The 21950-nt window shown below is 39.5% G+C and overlaps 1 protein-coding gene across 1 annotated transcript in view; it reads left to right on the top strand.

Moving 5' to 3' along the window:
• The window catches only part of CPSF3 (cleavage and polyadenylation specific factor 3), a gene marked incomplete at its 5' end in the record, with an annotated part of 42386 nt that overhangs the window by 281 nt on the left and 20155 nt on the right, over positions 1-21950 (top strand). The window contains 10 exons of the mRNA XM_079720983.1: positions 4506-4569; positions 5713-5810; positions 6427-6555; positions 7826-8003; positions 11141-11230; positions 12525-12675; positions 16387-16562; positions 17578-17736; positions 18676-18822; positions 21301-21453. Coding sequence (XP_079577109.1) covers positions 4506-4569; positions 5713-5810; positions 6427-6555; positions 7826-8003; positions 11141-11230; positions 12525-12675; positions 16387-16562; positions 17578-17736; positions 18676-18822; positions 21301-21453 — 1345 coding nt within the window. The remainder of the gene's footprint in view (positions 1-4505; positions 4570-5712; positions 5811-6426; positions 6556-7825; positions 8004-11140; positions 11231-12524; positions 12676-16386; positions 16563-17577; positions 17737-18675; positions 18823-21300; positions 21454-21950) is intronic.

The raw sequence follows: 21950 nt of genomic DNA, 5'->3' as shown, positions 1-21950 counted from the left end.
GGAGTTGGGGGGCGGGGAAAGAAGGTCTGTGGGGCCGCTGGGCGCTTTCTTGTTCGCCAAAGAGTGGCAAGCTCTGAGGGAACCGGTGACGCCGAGGATGGCAGGATGAGAGGAGGACCTGGATAAGGCTGTGGCACTGCGAGGAAGAACTAACCTGCTACCTCCAGGACTTGGTATTTGCCAAGATGGGAAAGGAAGTAAATTAGGGACTCGCTGTGAGCTCCATTCAGAGCTCCAACTCTGGGAGAATAAGGAGGGTAGAAAGTGGGAGGGAAGAAAAAGCCGAGGTGTTAAGGACAAAATCGCAGCCCCTGACTGACCAGGAGAGGGCTGGCCTTTCACTGGAAATGGCCTTCTGTCAGAGAAGCACCTTACAGATCTGGAATGCTGCTTAGAAAGGGAAATATAAATGTGGAGGAACTTATTCTGTAAGTGAGCAGCTAGAATCCACAAACATGCTCACGGTTAGAAATGAGTCAGCACCACATGAACACGTGCCTCTTTCAAAAGGCAGAAAGTATTTCCTTTACATGTTCACTTAGTAAGGACTCCTTGAGCACCTACTGGGGACGTACCCCAAGTTTGCCGCTGCTCGGTTCACACCTGTCCTCTCTTCCTGAGCTCAGCAAACACTGAGCAAGTGTCAAGGCCACACTGGGCCCTAGGGATACAAATAAGACAGAGGGCTGAGTTAACTGGATTCACCCTTTTGGAGGGAGCTGCAGCGCCGCATGAAAAGTACTGGAAAGATAGTTTGGAGGAATAGCAGACCGTCCCTTTGGGGTCGGACCTGAAGTGCTATCTGTGTGCTGTCGATTGCCAGGACAGCAACCTCACTGAACCCATTTCCTCACGTGGAAATAGTATAGCAGTACTTAACTGCAGAGGAAAGCTCGCGGTAGGTGCTCAGTCAATGGTGACTATTGTAAGAGTACAGATAGGCATTGCACTAAGGCTGTGAGCGTGCAAAAGGGATTTCCAGCAGAGAGGAGAATGCCACCTCATGCATCCTGGAAATTATGATACGAGCTGAGGCCTAAAGAATGAGTAGGAATTAAAGACAGCTGAAGTGTGGGCAAGGATGCTCCAGGCCAAGGAAGTGGCACGTGTGAAAATGAGAGGGCTCTGTTTGTGGCCAGTCTCCCCATGGCTGCGGCTAGAAGGTTAGCAGATGAGATAGTAGAGGCTGTCAGGGTCCAGCTTATGAAGGACATTGTGTAAGGATTTGGGGTCTGTATCGCCAGTTATAGAAAGCCAAGGAAGGATCTTAAGCAAGGATAGGATGTGGTGGAAATTATGTTTTAAGAAGATCGAAGATGCTCCTGGCAGCAGTGTAGCAAATGAATAAAAGGGTGGATCAAGGGACTTCCCTGGCGGTCCAGCGGTTAAGACTCCGAGCTTCCACGGCAGGGGACACAGGCTCCAACCCTGGTTGGAGGAGCTAAGATCCCGCATGCCGCGTGGTACGGCCAAAAAAAAAAGGGGGGGGGAGTGTATTAAGTGGAGAGAATCCTGTGGGAAGATATTGAAGTAAACCACGTGATGAAGCCGTGAGAGCTTGGAATGAGTGAAATGAGCAGCAATGGATTGGACAGAGAGTAAAGAAGTGAAATCTTTAGAACTTTGTAACCGATCAGATGTATTGTAAGGGGCCGTCGTGGGGGGAAAGGCAGTGTAGAGAGGAGTGTTAGGACGACACGGACTCCTAGGTAGGACAGCTGGTAAATGGTTGTGTTATTCGCTCCAGGAGTACAGGAGATGGAGTAAATTTGGGAGTTTTATTGTTTTATAACAGCCTTATTGAGATTGAATTCACATCAGCACACTCATTTAAAGTGTACAGTTCAATGGGTTTTAATATATACAGAGTTTTACAACTATCCCCACTGTCTAATTCCAGAACATTTTCATCATTCCGAAAAGAAGCCCTTATATATCCATTTACCTCCAACTTCCCCAGCCCTAGGCCACCACTAATCTACTTTCCATGTCTACAGATTATCTTCTTTTGGACATTTCATATAAATGGGTTACAATATGTAACCTTTTGTTACCGGCTTCTTTCACTTAGCATAATGTTTCCAAGGTTCATAATTTGGGAGTTTTTACTCATTCAATAGGTATTTCTTTAATTCTTTTTTTTTTTTTTTTTCCTGGCCGCTCTGCGGCTTGTGGGATCTTAGTTCCCCGACCAGAGATTGCACCCATGCCCTCAGTAGTGAAAGCACAGAGTCCTAACCACTGGACCACAAGGGAATTCCCACAATAGGTATTTCTTGAGGTTTACTGCGTGTCAGGCAGTGTAGCTACCTATACATCGGTGAATGAAATAGACAACGTCTCTGCTGTTACGGAACTCTCATTTTAATAGTTAGAAAAGCCATAAAGAAGTAGATACAATAACTTCATGTAGTTTTAAGTGTTATTATAGAATGTTGTGAAGGGCAGATGAGGGGGTGACCGTTGAACTGAGACCCAGATGATACACAGGAGCCAATTATGTCCATATCTGAGGGCAGAGCATTCCAGAAAGAAAGAAGAGCAAGGGCAACGGACCTGAGGTGCAAGCTCATTTGGCATATTTGCATATAAGGTGCCTGTGGATGTCCCAGGAGAGATACCAACGCCAGGTGACTGACTGTTAGAGGTCTGGAATTCAGGAGGACCATCTGTCTACCAATACAAATTTGGAAGTCCTCAGCATGTTAAAAATGTGAGAGTGAAGATCAGGAAGACGACCAAGGAGAGAACCCTTGGAATAACAGCATTTGACGGATGGGCAGAGGCAGCTGAGCAAAGGAAACTAAGGCGGAAAAACAGTAGGACAGGATGAAAGCGTGAAGTCAGTGAAACCAAGCTCGGAGAGGGAGGCATGACGTGCTGCCAGAACAGTGAGAAGAGAACTGAAAGAGGGGCTGTTTGCACTTAGCAACAAAGAGCTGTTCTGCAGGGAGTGTTTCCGAAGAACGGTTGGTAAGAAGCCAGATTGCAGTGAACTGAGTGAGGGGAGGTGAGGAAATAGAGGCAGAGAGTGTACGCAGCTTTTAGGAGGCGGGCAGGGAGACTAAAGGAGATTAGAATGAAGGGATTTTCATTTGCGGATGAGCGTGACTGTGGCATGTTTAAATGCGGTTGGTGAGGGAAAAGCCAATGATGTAGCAGGCAGGGGTCAGTTCCTCAGAAGGAGAGAGTGTGCACAGTGTAGAACCATGGTGAAAGGATTAGCCTTAGAGAGAGAGGTCTGTTCTCCGTTACAGGAGAAATGGAAGGAGAGAAAGATGCTGGTGGGTTGGTAAGTTGAGGAAATTGACAGCTGAACTGTACACTTTTTTGATGCAGAGAAAGCCGTGCCTCGAGTGAAGAGTTAGGATAGAGGGTTGGAAAATTTAGGAACGGGGAGAAAGGTTGAAATAGTTGCCACACTAACTGTAGGAGAAAACTGAGCTAGGGACACTTAAGAGGGAGCGCAGGGGGCCAGTTAACGTGGAAGGCCAGGAATTCACAGCAGCTCTGTGGTGGTCTGATTTTCTTTGTCCTGCTCTGAAGTAGGATCTCAGTTTGAGGATGCATCCATCTCATGTCTGTCTCCTAGTAGCCTATGCGTTCCTTGAGCTCAGGGTCTTGGTATTAGGCCTTTCCATATTCTAGGCACTTAATACAGTGCTTGGCAAATAGAAGCTGCCAGTGGTTAGGACTCTGTGCTTCCACTGCCGTGGCCCCGGGTTCAATCCCTGGTCAGGGAACTAAGATCCTGAAAGCCTCACAGTGCAGACACACACACACACACACACACACACACACAAAAAGCTGCTTGATCTTGAATGAGTGGGTGAATCATGAGCTAGAATGGGTGGGGAGAGGCAGTCAGAGAAGGGGAGGGGTTGGGAAAGCAGGCGAAGGTTAACTTAAAGTCTTGCGGGAATTGGAGAGTAAGGCTGTTTCATTAATTTAAGAAGAAAGGAAATTAGTTTGAAGTACTTGGTATCAAATATGCTGAAACAACAGAAAGTAGAAGGAAAAGGGAATGAGATTCACAGGTATGAATAAGATAAGTCTATTTAAATTTAAGCTATTTGGTAAATGCATATTTTCATCTTAAAGAAAATGAAAGAATTTTTAAGTGCTGATGGGTTTTTACTTAAGTGCTAATTCAAAAGTCTTATTAAATAATCTGAATCACTGCTAGTTTACATGTTGAGTACATCACAATTTAACCATAACATTCAGAAGGTTGGATTTAACCTTTGGGCTTCTCAGATCTATGCCAGCTTCTCTCACAATTTTAACAACTGAAAGATCCCTGAACTCCCAAAGGTCACTTTTCATCTTTTCCCACATTGACGCTGTTCTTTGCTATCTTTGTAACTTTGTGGAGCTTCTATCTGCCTCAAGTGAGTGCTGGCATCAGATGGAACATAGTTTAAGTTGTAAAAAAGTTTGAATTTATTGGGCTTTATTTTGATTGTTTTTCAGTCATTTTTATTTCTTCCTTTGAATGTTTACAGTGGAGCTGGGCAAGAAGTGGGAAGATCATGTATTATTCTGGAGTTCAAAGGAAGAAAAATAATGGTAATTATTATTTTGTAGACCGGTCAACAGTATGTTCCTGTCTGCCTCGGGTGCTAGGTCTTTTCTAGTTCGGTAATTTTTTCTAGTTCAGTAGTTATCTGTTTAGCTCCCAGAATAATGTCATAGTTGGTATAGGTCATGTATGTAAAATGTTAATGTGGAAAACTAGTGCACCTTCCACTTAGTAATTTGACAAAACATTAAGTAAACTGAGAAAATATATTCTAAGATTGTAAAATTGTCAACTGGATCTCCTGATCTTTTGTATCTTCAAAGTCCCTCTTCCATTCCTGAAGGTGTGGCCAACCTAACTGCCCCACCCGCAGTGGGAGACCCCAAGAAACTGGCCACCTGAACACATGCAGAGCTCCAGCCACCCCCGTGCAGTGTGACAGTAGGGCCCTGGTCTGGCAGCTTAGGTACCCAAGTTAGCACTAGGACACCTGGCCTTGGGCAAGTCAGTCTCTCCTCTCAGCCCATTTCCTTGACTGAGAGGTGGAGGAGGGACTAGAAGAGATGGTCTCTGTGGTCCTCGTTAGGAAGGCGGTGCAGTGGCTTATCGTGGTCTTTTGGTCCCATTCCTCTGTTTCTCCCACTCTTAAAAGAACGGGTGTATGGCAGACACAGTCGTCTCTTTAGTCATTTATTGTATTAATTGATAGGATATGACCAAAATGAGGATATAACCCATTAATGACTGACTCTTCAGATTTTGCCTTCTAATACTTAAATTGCCCTGATCAGGGAAGTTTCCAGTTTCTAATCATTGTCTTCTCACAATAGTCGCATCTGGTAGTAGCGAATCTATAAACTTTAAAAATGTTCACCATTTCTGATATTAAAGTTCTTGAAAAAGAGTTCATTCATTGTTACAGTGCCTACAAAAAGTAGCTGGAAAGAAGATGTCTTGAGTTTGTGTCCTGTGACTCTAAATGTGAGCTACAGTTAAATTTGTTTGGAAAGTTAGCGTTAATGGCGTATTTGCCCATTTAATAAGAGTTGCATTCCAAATGCTTCCCACGTGTATAGAGTCCATCCTGATTATGTATGGTGTGATGGATCAGTTATAATTATTGTCTGTTTGTTGAATGAATTTTAATATAATGTGGAGGAGATTATGATCTTTTTTTCTGTTTCTTTCAGTTGGACTGTGGGATCCATCCAGGCCTAGAAGGAATGGATGCTCTTCCTTACATCGATTTAATTGACCCAGCTGAGATTGATCTCCTACTAATTAGTCAGTAAGGTTTTTTTCTTTATTAAGGACACTGTTTTTCAAGGACTTTTACTGTAAAGATCATTCTTTGCCAGATTTTAAGCTTCTGGTGTTTTAAGAGTATTTTCTACTAGGAATTATATTGCAGACATCTAAGTCTAAGACAACACACCGTATCATCCTCACAGGTGAGAGAAGGTTACTATGAAAAACTTACTTTCCCATCTCTAGAGTGAGAAGAAGGTAACATATGCCTTGGATCCTTGTGAAACTTAAGACCAAGAAAGCTCTTTTGCAGAATATCTCCTGAGGCCACTGTGTTGTCACATTGTTCTGTGGGAACTTGACATATAAACAGTGCCATGTTTCAACTTTATACGACTAAAGCGCTTGTTATAATTTTAGCTGTTGAGAATAGGTTTGGCTACATTTTGATGTTTAAAATATACTTCTAATATCCTTTTCTTACACTAGAACTAGATGCATTATTCCTTCCTTCTGCATGTACCTATCCTTGGTGTTCTGAAAGTATCAGTATGTAACTGTTGCATAGAACTTTTCTGTACAGTGAGTTTTATTACATAAAATACATGATGGATAATATTTTAAGAACGGACAGAAGCCCTTTGTTTCTTTTTAAGTTTCCATTTGGATCACTGTGGAGCTTTGCCCTGGTTTCTACAGAAGACAAGTTTCAAAGGAAGAACGTTTATGACTCATGCCACAAAAGCTATTTATAGATGGCTTCTTTCAGACTATGTCAAAGTAAGGTAAATTGGTTTTTTAGATTTATACATGCCCTTGATTCTACACAATACATACGGTTCAAGATATAGACCATTTTGTGTTTGAAATGAGATGTTTTCTTTCTGTTCACAAGGCTGTCATTAATTTAGTCATTCATCATAACAACTCATCAAATACCCGTTGTGTCCCCAACACCTCCTTGGCCTTAAAGTCTTTATGTAGTTTTTGCATCCTTTTAAATCTTTGTAATGTAAGTGAGTTATAAGGTATGATAGCAATATTCTATAAATAGAATTTCATAATTTTGTTAAAATTTAAAACAAAATACATTTTACAATGCTGTATACTGAAATCTTTTTTTGGATGATTTGATCTAAGCAAATTGACTATCTTAAGTGAAAAAGTTCTCTGGGGAAGTTTTTTCCAGTTGCAAGAGGAAAATCTACTCCTTTACCAGAAAGTTTGAAGCATTTTTATGATACCTGTAGCACAAATGATTAGCCTTCAGAAGTTTACTGTTTAATATGTATATTCCAAGGGTAGCTAAGATGTGATTTGTTATTCTGTATAAATACAGAAGAATGGAACAGTTATCCTTAGTAATAATTACACTGGTTAACACTTAAAGAATGCTTACCATGTGCCAGGCACAGCCCTCAGTTCTTAATATATGTTAACTCATTTAATCTTCATATCAACCTCATGATGTAGGTTCTGTCGTGAATCCCATTTTACAGATGATGAGACTGAGGCACAGAGAGGTTAGGTAATTTGCCTGTGATGGTCACAGTAAGAGACAAAGCTGGGATTTGGACCCAAGCAATCTGGCTCCAGAGTGCGTGTCCTTAACCCCTACTCTCCCTTGCTTTTTTGGAAGTACGTCAGCATAATTTTCAGGAGAACACTTACGTTAGACTTTCTAGAGAAATCTTTTCACATCCCAGAGTGAAAAACTCTGCATGGTTCAATGTATGTGAGTGAGTTTATCTCGCATGAGTGCTGGGGCAGGGAGAAAGGTTGAGAAGTACTTAGCCTAAAGGGTACTTTGCCTTAATTTACTGTTTGTGCTTTGCTTAAAATCATGCTTTATAGCTACACACACTGAACATTTTTATTAGAATAGCAGAGTAAAAAAATACACAAAAGGTCCAAGAGATACTAAATAGCATAATGTGTACAATATAATTTTAAGAAATACGTGGATATGTCATCCACAGATAATTTCTTTGAGTTCAAAGACTTGTAAAATCTTACCGTTAATTTTTGTTGTTGTTGACATCTTTAAAAATTTAGTAATATATCAGCAGACGACATGCTGTATACTGAGACAGACTTGGAAGAAAGCATGGACAAAATTGAAACCATCAACTTTCATGAAGTGAAGGAAGTTGCAGGAATCAAGTTTTGGTGTTACCACGCAGGCCATGTCCTGGGAGCTGCCATGTTCATGATTGAGATCGCGGGCGTGAAGGTACGCTCTAGCTCGGGAATTTCCTGCTCACAAGAAATCAGTGCAGGGCTTCAAAGAATATTCCCTAAGACTAGCAAAGTGTCAAAACACTGAAACATAAGATAAAATTAAGTTGATACTTTTTCCTTGTAAATATCATAGTTCATACCCCCATGATAATACTTCTCTAATCATGATTAAGAAAAGAGAACGATAAGCATCTCAATAAAGTCCCCTCATGTTACCATAGGATTAATTCCTTTTCAGTGTCCCTTAGAAAACTGAAAGCTCTTTAGGGAAGAGCCTTCTTTGTGGCTGCATCCATTTAACATTGAAATACATTTTGGCATTCATGTCCTCTTGATGTTCTGGGATTCACATATAAACCCCTAAAGAGGGTAGACTGCGTGAGTGAAAGAGGTTAATCAGAAAGGATCTTCTCCTTCCACCCGGCAAAAATCTAACTACAGCCTGTGGGTCACATCCACCCAAATATTTTCATAAATAAAGTTTTTTTGGAACTCAAAAAAAAAAAAAAGGATCTTCCCAGCCATCTTTGATGAAAAAGATTGATGGAAGTCTTGAAAAACTTGAGAAAAATGTAGGTGGACCAATGGATTTCAGGACTCACTTGTGCACCAGTTCTCAACTCTGGCTGCACATTAGAGTCACTTAGGGAGCTTTCTAAAATACCGGTGAAGGACTTGCCTGGTGGTGCAGTGGTTAAGAATCTGCCTGCCAATGCAGGGGACACAGGTTCCATCCCTGATCTGTGAAGATCCCACGTGCCGCGGAGCAACTAAGCCCGTGTGCCACAACTGCTGAGCCTGCGCTCTAAAGCCCGTGAGCTACAACTACTGAGTCTACGTGCCGCAACTCCTGAAGCCCGTCCACCTAGAGCCTGTGCTCCGCAACAAGAGAAGCCACCGCAATGAGAAGCCTGCACACCGCAACTAAGAGTAGCCCCTGCTCACCGCAACTAGGGAAAGCCATGTGCAGCAATGAAGATCCAGCGCAGCCAAAAATAAATAAAATTTTAGAGAAATAAAATTAAAAAATAAAATACCAGTGAATCTGAGAGAATGACCTTGGCCTTTTATTTTTAAGTTCTCTGGGTGATTTTTTTTTTGGCCGCATGGTAAGGCTTGTGAGGTCTTAGTTCCCCGACCAGGGATTGAACACAGGCCCTCGGCAGTGAAAGCGTGCAGTTCTAACCACTGGACTGCCAGGGAATTCCCTCTAGGTGATTCTTATGTGCAGCCAGAGTTGGGAACCAGTGCTATAGTGTAATAGTGTTCTAAATTTTTTGTAGCTGCTCATTGTGTGAAATTTTTACACAGTGACTTGTACTGCGTACTGCTAAACCATTTATTCTTGCCGCTTGCTCAAAAGCACATAAAATAAGCAGAAAATAGCACAAATGCAAATCTAAAGTCGCATTTCAAATTTGATGAAATTTGTTGGAGATAGGATTTTATCTTCTATCTAGATAGGTTTTCCATATACCTCAGTAGATTTCTTTCCTCATCATCATGACCTTTTTCTCTAAGATACTGAGAATATGTCTCAAGTTCATTAATATAGAGGTTACCTTTGTGGGCTGATTCTTGGAATATATTATTCCCATTAGTTAGATTTAATAATTGAAACACTGGATGGTTTATGACTGAGTTACTTTACACATTTTGAATTAGACACAAGCACTGCATCTAAATTCATCAGTTATAGGCCATTTTTTTCTATTGAACCTCACTTTCAAGAATTTATGAGCTGAACTATTTACAGTAGGCAGGACATGGAAGCAACCTAAGTGTTCCATTGACAGATGAATGGATAAAGAAGATGTGGCACATATATACAATGGAATATTACTCAGCCATAAAAAGAAGCGAAATTGAGTTATCTGTAGTGAGGTGGATGGATCTAGAGTCTGTCATACAGAGTGCAGTAAGAGAAAAACAAAAACCGTATGCTAACACGTATATATGGAATCTTAAAAAAAAAAATTGTTCCGATGAACCTAGGGACAGGACAGGAATACAGACAGAGACAGGGAATGGACTTGAGGACATGGGGAGGGGGAACGGTAAGCTGGGACGAAGTGAGAGAGTAGCATGGACATATATATACCACCAAATGTAAAATAGATAGCTAGTGGGAAGCAGCTGCATAGCACAGGGAGATCAGCTCAGTGCCTTGTGACCACCTAGAGGGGTAGGATAGGGAGGGTGGGAGGGAGACGCAAGAGGGAAGAGATATGGGAACATATGTATATGTATAGCTGATTCACTTTGTTATACAGCAGAAACTAACACACCATTGTAAAGCAATTATACTCCAATAAAGATGTTTAAAAAAAATAAACTTTGGCAAGAAGTGGCAAAAAAATAAAAACGAAGTGATCAGGGAAGTTGGTAGACTTACGAGTAATTTTATAATTGGTTTTACTTGAATGATCTGTTAGAAATGGCATGAAACTCCCATTACTTTCAGAATGTGAAGACTAGTGGTAGAAGTGTAACGCGGAGAGGATCTGAAGATATTGAAAGTAAAATGGAACTCAGTAATTGTCCTTTTATATATTAATGGAGTATAAAGTCTTTTGACCAATAAAAAGAAGAAATACTGCTGAGAGAAATTAAAGAAGACCTAAATAAATAGGTCTCTGAATTGGATGATCTCTACTTTCCTGTTCAGTGGATTGAAGCTACTCAAGAAGTACTTAGCAGTTGCTTTTAAAAGATATCAGTTTGGGACCTCCCTGGTGGTCCAGTGGTAAAGAATCTGCCTTACAATGCAGGGGACACGGGTTTGAGCCCTGGTCCAGGAAGATCCCACATGCCGCGGAGCAACTAAGCCCGTGTGCCACAACTACTGAGCCTGTGCTCTGGAGCCCATGAGCCACAACTACTAAGCCCACGTGCTGCAACTACTGAAGCCTGCGCGCCTAGAGCCCATGCTCCGCAACAAGAGAAGCCACCGCAGTGAGAAGCCTGCGCACCGCAAAGAAGAGTAGCCCCCGCTCGCTGCAACTAGAGAAAGCCTGCGTGCAGCAACAAAGACTCAACACAGCCAAAAATAAATAATTTATGAGCTAAAGATAGTAGTAAAACGAAGCCTTCCAAAATCCTAACTTTCTGGCTTTATCTTTTTCACAGCTTTTGTACACAGGTGATTTCTCAAGGCAAGAAGATAGACACTTAATGGCAGCTGAAATTCCTAATATTAAACCTGATATTCTTATCATTGTAAGTATTAGTGCCCTGTATTGTAATTAGTGTAATGTAAGCAGAATTTTTCTAATGGGAAAAAATATCATGATCTCATTTTCATAATATGTGATCAGATATAAATGTGTCTGGTTTTTTAGTATAAAAATTCATTTTGGGGCCTCTCTTTGTAGTGCAGCTCCACTTTCTTGCTGTTAAATACATTAACTCTAGTCTAATATCAGAGATGACATGCTGTCCCCTGAATATTCTTGTCTAGGTTGATTACCTCAAATTTCTCAAGTATCTTAAAGGTTGTGTAGAATGGCACGGCCCCACTGTCTTTGCCATGGTAACTGTCTTTTGGCCTGTAGCACCTGCTAACTTTATGTGTATGCTCTACCTGCCTACTAGGTTACGAGTCTCAGAAAAATTTTAAAAATATTAACTGTACACGGAAGCTTTGGTGGAGAGGGGGTGATTGGTGAGGGGCAAATTAATAAGTGTGCATTGGGCCTATGGTTTATATAAATATCAAGGATAGTTCGTTCAAGGGAGAAGAGCTGTCTGTTTCTCCCTCACCACCTACGGCATCCCCCAGCTGCCCACGAGTGAGGGACTGGTGCGTGTTGCTGTCCATGTGCAGTGTGTCATGAGCAAATTCAGTTGGCTCAGCTCACGGTATACTTGGCATATAAACTGGCCTTAAATTAAAGGAAGTGTTTTTTAAACCCTCAGGAATAAGAGTTATTTTCATTATCTCTGGTACTGTAGAGCAGTGCTTCTCAAATTTTAATGTGCTTATGAATCATCTGGTGATGCTGTTAAAATACAGATTCTGATTGTGGCTGCGCTGGGGCCTGAGATTCAGCACTTCCAATAAGCTCTTGGGGATGCCAGCGCTGCTGGTCAGTGCACCACACAGAGTGAGGTCTAGGGGATATTCTTAAACAAGACTATAAGAAACAGAATCTATTTCTGATTTATAAGCTTTGACTGATCAGAGGTGGGAGACATATCCTTGTCCCCAGCCATGGAAAGCAAAACGCTTTAAAAGAAAAAAAAGGCATTGCAAAATTATCTTGAGCAGGGAGCATACATTTCTGGCCTATTTCCTGATTCCATTTTCTAACAAGTTCTTATTACTTAGATGTGAATTCTAACTTCTGTATCTGTTCTCCTTTCCAGCTGGTGTTCTGACAATACATGTTCAAGTAAATGGCATGTTAATAGAGAAATAGGTCACTTTGCTTCTGCATTTCATTGATGTTTAACTTGTGTATTCTTTGAGAGTTATCAACCTTGGTCTCAACACCTCTGTTATGTTCTTTAGGAATCCACTTACGGAACCCATATCCACGAGAAGCGAGAAGAGCGAGAGGCAAGGTTCTGTAACACTGTTCACGATATTGTGAACCGAGGGGGCAGAGGCCTCATTCCTGTCTTCGCTCTGGGAAGGGCTCAGGAGCTCCTCTTGATTTTAGGTATGCCTTTTCCTGTTTACGTGGGAGACTCTCAAAATCTTACAGTGCGGGCTTCCCTGGTGGCGCAGTGGTTGTGAGCCCGCCTGCCGATGCAGGGGACACGGGTTCGTGCCCCGGTCCGGGAAGATCCCACATGCCGTGGAGCGGCTGGGCCCGTGAGCCGTGGCCGCTGAGCCTGCGCGTCCGGAGCCTGTGCTCTGCAACGGGAGAGGCCGCAACAGTGAGAGGCCCGCGCACTGCAAAAAAAAAAAAAATCTTACAGTGCAGTTATATCAAGATAGTTGCATGTCCTTGGATAGGTCATTCTACCCTTTGGGGCTGCAGTTTCTGTATTTAAGAATAAGGACTTGGTGCCAGAAAGAGCCCAGAGCAATGGTGAGTCTCATACAGTGCTACTGGAATATGAATTGTGTACCATCAGCATCAGAAGTCTTAAAAATATGCTACCCTTTGACCCAGCAGTTCAACTTCTGGGAAATAAATACACAGAAAATTTTGTAAGTAAGACAATTCATAATTCTAAACATTTTTAAGTAAATATTATGTTAGTAAATATATTGTAGGAAAAAATCACGTTTCAGATGACTCATTACATATTTTTACGTAACATATTAAGTGGACCAAAAAAATAGGGTCCAAAACTGTGAACGCTGATCCTAGTTAGGTAAAAAACACACAAATGACTGGAAAGACATTTAAAGATACCCAGCTGTTAAATCTGGATAGTGAGAAAGTGGATGATTTCTTTTTCATTTTCTGCTTTTCTCCGTTTTCCAAATAACTTCAATGAGCATGTGTAACTTTTTGTAATAAGAGGAACAGTGGGTGTCACTTTTTGTGTATATTTGTATTTAATGACCCTTTTTAACATTCTGTGATTATTTTCTGGGGAATACACTCTTAAAGAATAACTGATAAGTGCCTCGTACATATATAGCTTCAATGTGAAGAACTAGAAATGATCTTGAGCTCTTACTCTCAGTTCTTCTATCTGTACAATGACAGGGATAAATACTATCCATGTTACACTGAAAAGGGAACCAAGGGAAAAAGAGTAAATGACCTCAGATCAAAAGCAAATCTGAGAGAGACAGGACTTAGGAGAAGCTAAATTTTCTAAAGCCTAAGCCAGTCCGTTTTCTCTTGGTTCTTCTTTCAAACTGCAGGTCACATTTGTCCTTATAGAAGTCTTGAAATGAAAAGTCTCCATAACAAAGTAATCTGAGGAGCAGAAGAAATTAAGAGAGTGAAACCATGTTGTCACCATCAAATTGGGTTGCCAGATCTAGCAAATAAACATACAGGACACCAGTTGAATTTTAATTTCAGATAAATAATAATATTTTAGCCTAGGTATGTCAAATATTTAATATATATTATTATACTAAAAATCTTTTGTCTGAAATTCAAGTTTAATTGGGTGTTTGCTGTTTTTGTCTGACAACCCTACTATCAAGTATATTATGATTCCTTTTATGAACCAGGACTGCTCTATGCACTTGGTTGCTCCTTGTCCCTTAAATTCTCCTTGTAATGTGCTATAATAGGAGGATAACTGTGCGAGCCACTGGTTTCAGATCTCACCTATGATCTAACCATATGACCCTGGGCAAGTTATTCAACTTTTTTTAACATTTAAAATTTTTTCTTAAAAATACACCAAAAAAATAGGAGACTGTGATGTGATCATGGGATGTAACATACTTTGCAAGGTATTTGAGAAATCATGAGAGTATATATGAAAACATCAGTACCATTAAAAATTTTAATTACATCTAAAAGAACATGACCAATTAAACCAGAGGGCAAAGCAGGAAATGTATTTGTAATATGCATGACAGGAAAAGTCCCTGTCCTTATGTAGAGTTTTCACTTATAAATCAAGTGGAAAAAGAACATTCCCACACTTTTCAACCTTTATTAGCCTCAGCTTCCTAATCTATAAGATGGAAATAAGTCTTCATAAATTTGTTTTGAAAATAGGAATAATATATGTAAATTGCATACTAGACATTTAATAAATTTCCTAAATGCAGGTGTACCTAGTAGAATGAATGATGTCTTGGCCATACTACCTTCCTAATATTTGGGGATTTAATGAGGATTTTCAATGAAAACAAGCCTTCTTTTGAAGGTATGTTGCCCACTGTTTTCAATAATTATCAGAAACTGGTTAGCAGTTTTCTAAAAATATAGGCACACAGTAATGTGACATTTTTGTGTTCAAAATCGGTTTTAACTCCTTTGGTGGTCCTGTCTTGTAATTAGTAAAGTCTAATTACAAAGTGTCTAATATCAGTAAGTCTATATGAAATATTAATAAAACATTTTTATTTAAAACCATCACAGAATTTAGTGTCTCTCTGGAGTAATAAGTTATGGTCTGTTATTCAGCAAAAACTGCTACCGAATTATTTTTAAAAGCCTCCACGTTTGGGACTATGATCACAACATTCTTTTTAGGTCATGCGTTAATACTTAGAAATAGGTTTTGTGAGAGGACTACCTATACGGACTGGGAGAAAATATTTGCAAATGATGCGACCGACAAGGGCTTAATTTCCAAAATATACAGACAGCTCATGCAAATCAATATCAAAAAAACCAACAACCCAACCCGATCAAAAAATGGGCAGAAGACCTAAATAATTTCTCCAAAGAAGACATACAGATGGCCAATAGGCATATGAAAAGATGCTCAACATTGCTAAATTATTAGAGAAATGCAAATCAAAACTACAATGAGGTATCAACTCACACAGGTCAGAATGGCCATCATCAAAAAGTCTACAAATAAATGCTGGAGAGGGTGTGGAGAAAAGGAAACCCTGCTTCACTGTTGGTGGGAATGTAAATTGATGCAGCCACTATGGAGAACAGTATGGAAGTTCCTTAAAAAACTAAAAATGGAGTTACCATATGATCCAGCAATCCCACTTCTGGACATATGTCTGGAGAAAACTCTAATTCTAAAAGATACATGCACCCCAGTGTTCATAGCAGCACTATTTATAATAGGCAAGACATGGAAGCAACCTAAATGTCCATTGACAGATGAATGGATAAAGAAGATGTGGTGTATACACACAGCCATAAAAAAAGAATGAAATATTGCCATTTGCAGCAACATGGATGGACCTAGAGATTATCATACTAAGTGCAGTCAGACAAAGACAAATATCATATGATATCACTTATATGTGGAATCTGAAATACACAAATGAACTTACTTCCAAAACAGAAACAAACAGAAAACAGACTTATGGTTACCAAAGGGGAAGAGTGGGGCGGGGGGATAACTTGGGAGTTCGGGACTAGCAGATACAAACTACTATATGTAAACTAGATAAACAACAAGGTTCTACTGTATAGCATAGGGAACTGTATTCAATGTCTTGTGATAAACTAGAATGGAAAAGAATATATATATATATATGTATAACTGAAGCACTTTGCTGTACACCAGAAACTAACACAACATTCTAAATTAACTATACTCCAATTAAAAAAAACAGAAGGAAAGAAAGAAAGAAAAGTTCTTGTTTTATAAGTTTGAGTTAAGACCAGGCTAATTTTTCTTAACCTCTTTAAAATATAGTTATGTGCTTTATTTCTTGTCTGAATTTTAAAAAACTAATTGTACATGTCATTTATTATTTGAACTATTTACTCCACCTAACAAAATATTTGTTTCTTGTCAAATCTCTCTAGATGAGTACTGGCAGAATCACCCAGAACTCCATGATATTCCAATATACTATGCATCGTCTTTGGCCAAGAAGTGTATGGCAGTGTACCAGACATATGTAAACGCCATGAATGACAAAATCCGCAAACAGATCAACATCAACAATCCCTTTGTTTTCAAACATATTAGTAACCTTAAGGTGAGTGCTTGTGAAGAAAGAAGGACAGATAATACTCAAGAAAGTCGTTAGTAGTAGGAGATGCCTGACGTTGATTCTGTGGCTGAATCCTTGCTGAAGTCTTACCTTTTCTGAAGCAGGCATCACTTTTCTGAGGGAAATCAAAAATTTAGCAACTGGCATTCTTTTTTGCTTAAACATATATTGCCACTTGTTCCAAGTCTCTGCATGTTCTCAATATTTACTGTTGCTAAATAACTTGGATTTCTCTGCTATAGAAATAAGAAGCCCTGGTGAGAAAAATATCTGTTACATATTTCTTCTGTTCCTACTCAAACCTAATTATCTTTTTCATTAGCACTACAGATTCCATATATGAAAATTTTCATGTTTATATTTCTAGAGCATTCAGTAAAATCTGATTTCCTTTAATTTAAAAGACGTTTCATTCGAACTAATGCTCTAATCCTAATAAACATAATACCCCAAATAATTCAAGTAATAAGTGGTCTTCCAGTTATCAATAGGCTCTGTTCATAAAGTATTATTTTTTAAGTTAATTGCTTAGGAATTAGAGCCAAGTTTTCCCTCGAAACAATGTTAAACTTTTTAGTTAGATTTTCTGGCCAGCTCAAAATATTGATGAAGTGTGCAAAGCCATTGTGAGTCTTTTGGAAATTCTTTCAGAGTTCTCTCTTGGGTGGATAGAAACCCATTTGACTCTTCCTTTTACTTTCTGCCTGCCTGCCTGCTAGGCACTGAAAATGGTCCTAATTGTCTTTTAGCTACTGTAGAAAGTTTTGAAGTCATTGTGAACTAATTGCTTTTTATCATTTTGTTTTCATTTCATTCCCAGCCTAAATCAACTGTTTAGGGACTTGGAAATTAGACTTAAAATGTTTACTAGTCTTGTCAAGGCCCTTCCAGTCGTGTGATTAACCTTTTTACCTCACTTTTCGGTATTCTTTACAAATAAGGAATGCTTTGTCAAACCTTGGTGTTTAACATGCTTTTACCATTCCCTTTTCTTTCTCAGAGCATGGATCATTTTGATGACATTGGTCCCAGCGTTGTAATGGCCTCCCCAGGCATGATGCAGAGTGGCTTATCCAGAGAGCTCTTTGAAAGCTGGTGTACTGATAAGAGGAATGGAGTCATTATAGCGGGATACTGTGTAGAAGGGACGCTTGCCAAGGTCAGTCAGAGCCTGAGACCATCGTGTTCTTCCTAGTCAAGGCTGCAGAGTTGGCAGTATCCTCCCAGGTTTTTCCATTGAAGCAGTTCTTTAAATAGTGCAGGTTTTGATTTTTTAAAATGAGGATGGCAGTAGGCAGCTGGAGATGTTCTTATGGTTGAAGAATGAGGTCCTCAGGTGAGTGGCTGGCACATGAAAGTTGGAGACGCACTCATCTGGTTGCAGTAAGAAAAAAAATGGAAGGGAATCTATTTGAGACAAACACATGGATACCCTCATCTGATGAGAAAGAGGTTTACTAATAAGTGTTCTCTTGAAAAGCTGGAGAATGTGTATGGGTTGATTGCCCATCTTACTCTTGATAGAAGATGGTTGATATTAACTCTGAGGTATATAGACATTTATGTGCAAAACTTTAGAGAAAGTTTATGAATATTCCTGCATCACATTCTCTTATCTTTTATCGATAGCTTCAATTTTATTTTTTTAAATATATTATGATTCCCTACTTTAATCATTTTTATTACATTACCTTACTCTGTAAGTCACTTAGACAGTGTTGGCTGTGTATCTAAAATAGATTTCCAGAATAGAAATACATCTGTCCTTTATACAAATCCTCTTACCTGGAAAGTGACTTTTTAGAGCAGATAGTTCAGGACACAAGTGTACTTTTCTAATCATAAGTTATAATTTTCACTTCGAGGACCCCAGGTATATCGAATTTTTGTTAATCTGCTTACTTTCCTGATTAAATGCTTGATCGAGAAAAGAAGTATTTGATATTTGCTACGTCAATAGTGTTAGAATGCTTTTTGTGTTAAAGGTCCTAAATTAGTGTAAGACTTTATGGCTGGGTGAAAAAGTAGAAAATGTTCCTTTTCTTTTCTAATTAGAAAGCTTATGTGTTTTGTTTACTTTTCTTTGTTTTTTTAACAGCATATCATGTCTGAACCTGAAGAAATCACTACCATGTCCGGACAGAAGCTACCACTGAAAATGTCGGTTGATTACATTTCTTTCTCTGCTCACACAGATTACCAGCAAACCAGTGAATTTATTCGTGCTTTGAAACCGCCTCATGTGGTTAGTCTTTGAATTTGATTTTCAGCATTAAAGGCTGGAAGAGCCATGCCCAGCAGCAGCTGGTTCTCAGAGCAGACACTGCCTTCCTTACAGCAGCCGGTAGCGCTCTCAGCAGTGCCTTCATGTGCACTTGCATCTGACCTTTACCACTTTGAGTTAGGCAAGCTGTGCACTTCAGTCTTCTCCATTTTACATGGCATCTCTTACTCAGATCTACCAGGTCCAGTGTTCTTTCTGTTCTTTTCTGCTGCCTCCCCAATAACTTAAGAGCCCTGGCTTTGCAATGTGTCTGTTTTGAGTCCCAGCTCCATCCCTTACTTGCTCTGTAGCCTTGGGCAAGTTACTTAACCTCTAGCTCATGTGTAAATAGGGATGGTAATACCTCATAAAGTTATTGTGAGGACCAGATGAGAGCACATATATCTAAAGCACGTAATAGGTGCCTGGCAAATGGGAAATACCTATTAATGTGGAGAGAGGAGAAAGGCAAGTCATAATAGTAAAAGATAAAGATGCAGTTAGATATGAAATACACAGCTCCTTACTAATGTGATTTGTTTATATTTTAAAGTTTTATGTAATTATTACAGTAACAGTTATATTTTGGGGGGACTGGAGAGAGTTAAGCTAAAAAAAAGTATCTTAAATTAGAGGAACACTTATGGAACATGAGTCTAGAAAACAGATGAAGCAATGAAGTACCCTTTCTGATTGCAGCTTGTATCAAAACTTCATTCCTTTTTATGACTGAATAATATTCCATTGTCTGTATAGACCACGTTTTGTTTATTCACCTGTTGATGGACACTTGGGTAGTTTCCACCTTTTGGCCATTGTAAATAATGCTGCCATGCACATTGGCATATGACTATCTGTTTGAGTCCATTTTCAGTTCTTTTGGGTATATACCTAGGAGTGGAGTTGCTGGATCATGGGCTAATTCTGTGTTTAACTCTTTGAGGAATCACCAAACTGTTTTCCATAGCAGTTACACCATTTTACATTCCCACCAGCAATGCACAAGGGTTCCAGTTCTCCATATTCTTGTCAGCTTGTTATTTTCCCTTTTTAAAATTGTCACCATACCAGTAAGGGTGAAGTAGTACCTCTTTGTAGTTTTGATTTTCATTTCCCTGGTGACGAATGATGCTGAGCATCTTGTGTGCCCTTTTGTTCATTTTCTAGTTTTTTCTAGCATATAGTCCTCACAGGTAGTTACCACTGGCCCTTAATGAGCAGATTCTTTGGTGGAGAAAATCCCTCACCTGCTTGACTTTATAGCACGTCAAGTTTAGTTACAGTGTAGGCAGTTCGTGGGTGCCTTCTGGTGTGTGTGGTTTATGGATATCCTCCCAGATTTTAAAGCTGTACTGCTCTTTCTCTCTGGAATCACCACCTCATCCTCAGTCCCATTCAGTTGCTCTACGGACGCTGTCTCTGCCCTCAGTTTAAATTCCTGGATTGAATTTGATACTTACCTTCCTCCAATAACCAAGTCAGCAAGTCTGTCCACATGATGAACTAATAGTAGTGTTGGTGGTAGTGGTAAATAATAGCTAGCATTTATCCAGTTTTTACTGTGCGCCAGGCACTGTACTGGTGTTTTACATGTATCAAGTCGCTTACTCCTCACAACCAACAACTGTTTTGTAGATGAGAAAACAGAGATGTTAAATAACTTGCCTAGAGTTACCCAGCTAGTAAGTGGCAACGCCAAGATTTGTGTTACAGCAGCCAGGCCCCAGAGCTGGGGCTCATCATCTCTAGGCCATATGCCTCTGCCTGGTGGTGACACTGGATAAGCTTCTGTCAGTCCAGGCAGGAATCATCTACCAGTAGTCTATAGATTAACAATGATCTGTCTTGTAAAAAATAAGTTATGAAAGTGAATTAGAAAGACTGGTAACTAATGCAGTCGTTGTAAACACCTCTCTAAAACATGGTTTCCTTTGGTTCTGGAATATTTTATATGATATTACTTTAACAAATAAAGTATCAGAAGTCATTTTTTTTCACATAAAAAGCTTATTTTGTTAGTCTTATATTAAGAAACGTAAAGAAAACTGTGGGCGTTTTCTGAGATAGTAGGAGTAGCAGTAGTCGCGTACAAGAACCATATGCATTTAAAGCTGGTAGAGACTACAGAAGTCACCTGGTCGAGCCCGTTTCTAGTGTGAGTGCAGAAGCCTAGAAAAAGTACAGCTTTCACAAAGTTATGTATCTTGATAGTGGCAAAAACTGGAACAGAAAAGAAGTTTCTTTACTCCCTCTTGAAATAGTTCCACTTAAGGATCTTTTAAAGCCAAGTAGAATGAAAATGTCACACAAGTTTGATTGACTGGAGATCCTTAAAAGTAGTAAAGTTTAATAACTTCAAGTATATCTCCATTTCATATAATTAACTAATTCAGATAACAGCTATCATTAATCTGAACTAAGGATGCTTCCCTGTGCTCTTTTACAATTTACACTTTGTAGATTTTAGTCCATGGAGAACAAAACGAAATGGCCAGATTGAAAGCAGCCCTGATTCGAGAATATGAAGATAATGATGAAGTTCACATAGAGGTTCATAATCCTCGGAATACAGAAGCAGTGACCTTGAACTTCAGGGGGGAGAAACTAGCCAAGGTAAAAGGTTATGGTTTTTAATCCTGTCCATTCCAAATAGTTCCTAACCCCTTTAGGGAAATGTATACTTCTTAAGAATATCCAGCTTTTAATTAATCAAATAATGTGCTCAATGATGATTTCTGTCAATTTACTCAATATGCTGTAAGACCTTGATCCTTGTGCTTTTAGGCTTTTTTCTGGTTCCACTAATTTGTTTTTTACATGGAAAATTTTCAAATAAATTAGATCTTCAGTCTGATGGCTTTTAATCCACATTCCCACTTATTTTTCATACCCATGTTAGAGAGTAAACAAATGTCCATTACTGTTTTGTTTTTTTCCATTACTGTTTTTCACTACGTCCAATACAGTATTCTGTCCACCTCTTGGCATTCTCCCTCAGAATCTAAAAGTAGGCCCATATCTAAACATAATGTCTGTGGATATGATGGAATTTATAGATTTGTCTTTTCAAGAGTTAATCATTTTTGATGATGAAATATAAGGTTTTCAGA

Source organism: Hyperoodon ampullatus, assembly GCF_949752795.1.
Source record: "Hyperoodon ampullatus genome assembly, chromosome: 15".
In the NCBI taxonomy this organism is placed as follows: domain Eukaryota; kingdom Metazoa; phylum Chordata; class Mammalia; order Artiodactyla; family Ziphiidae; genus Hyperoodon; species Hyperoodon ampullatus.
Note: the sequence above shows the minus strand (reverse complement) of the source record. Positions and strands in the feature narration are given on the sequence as shown.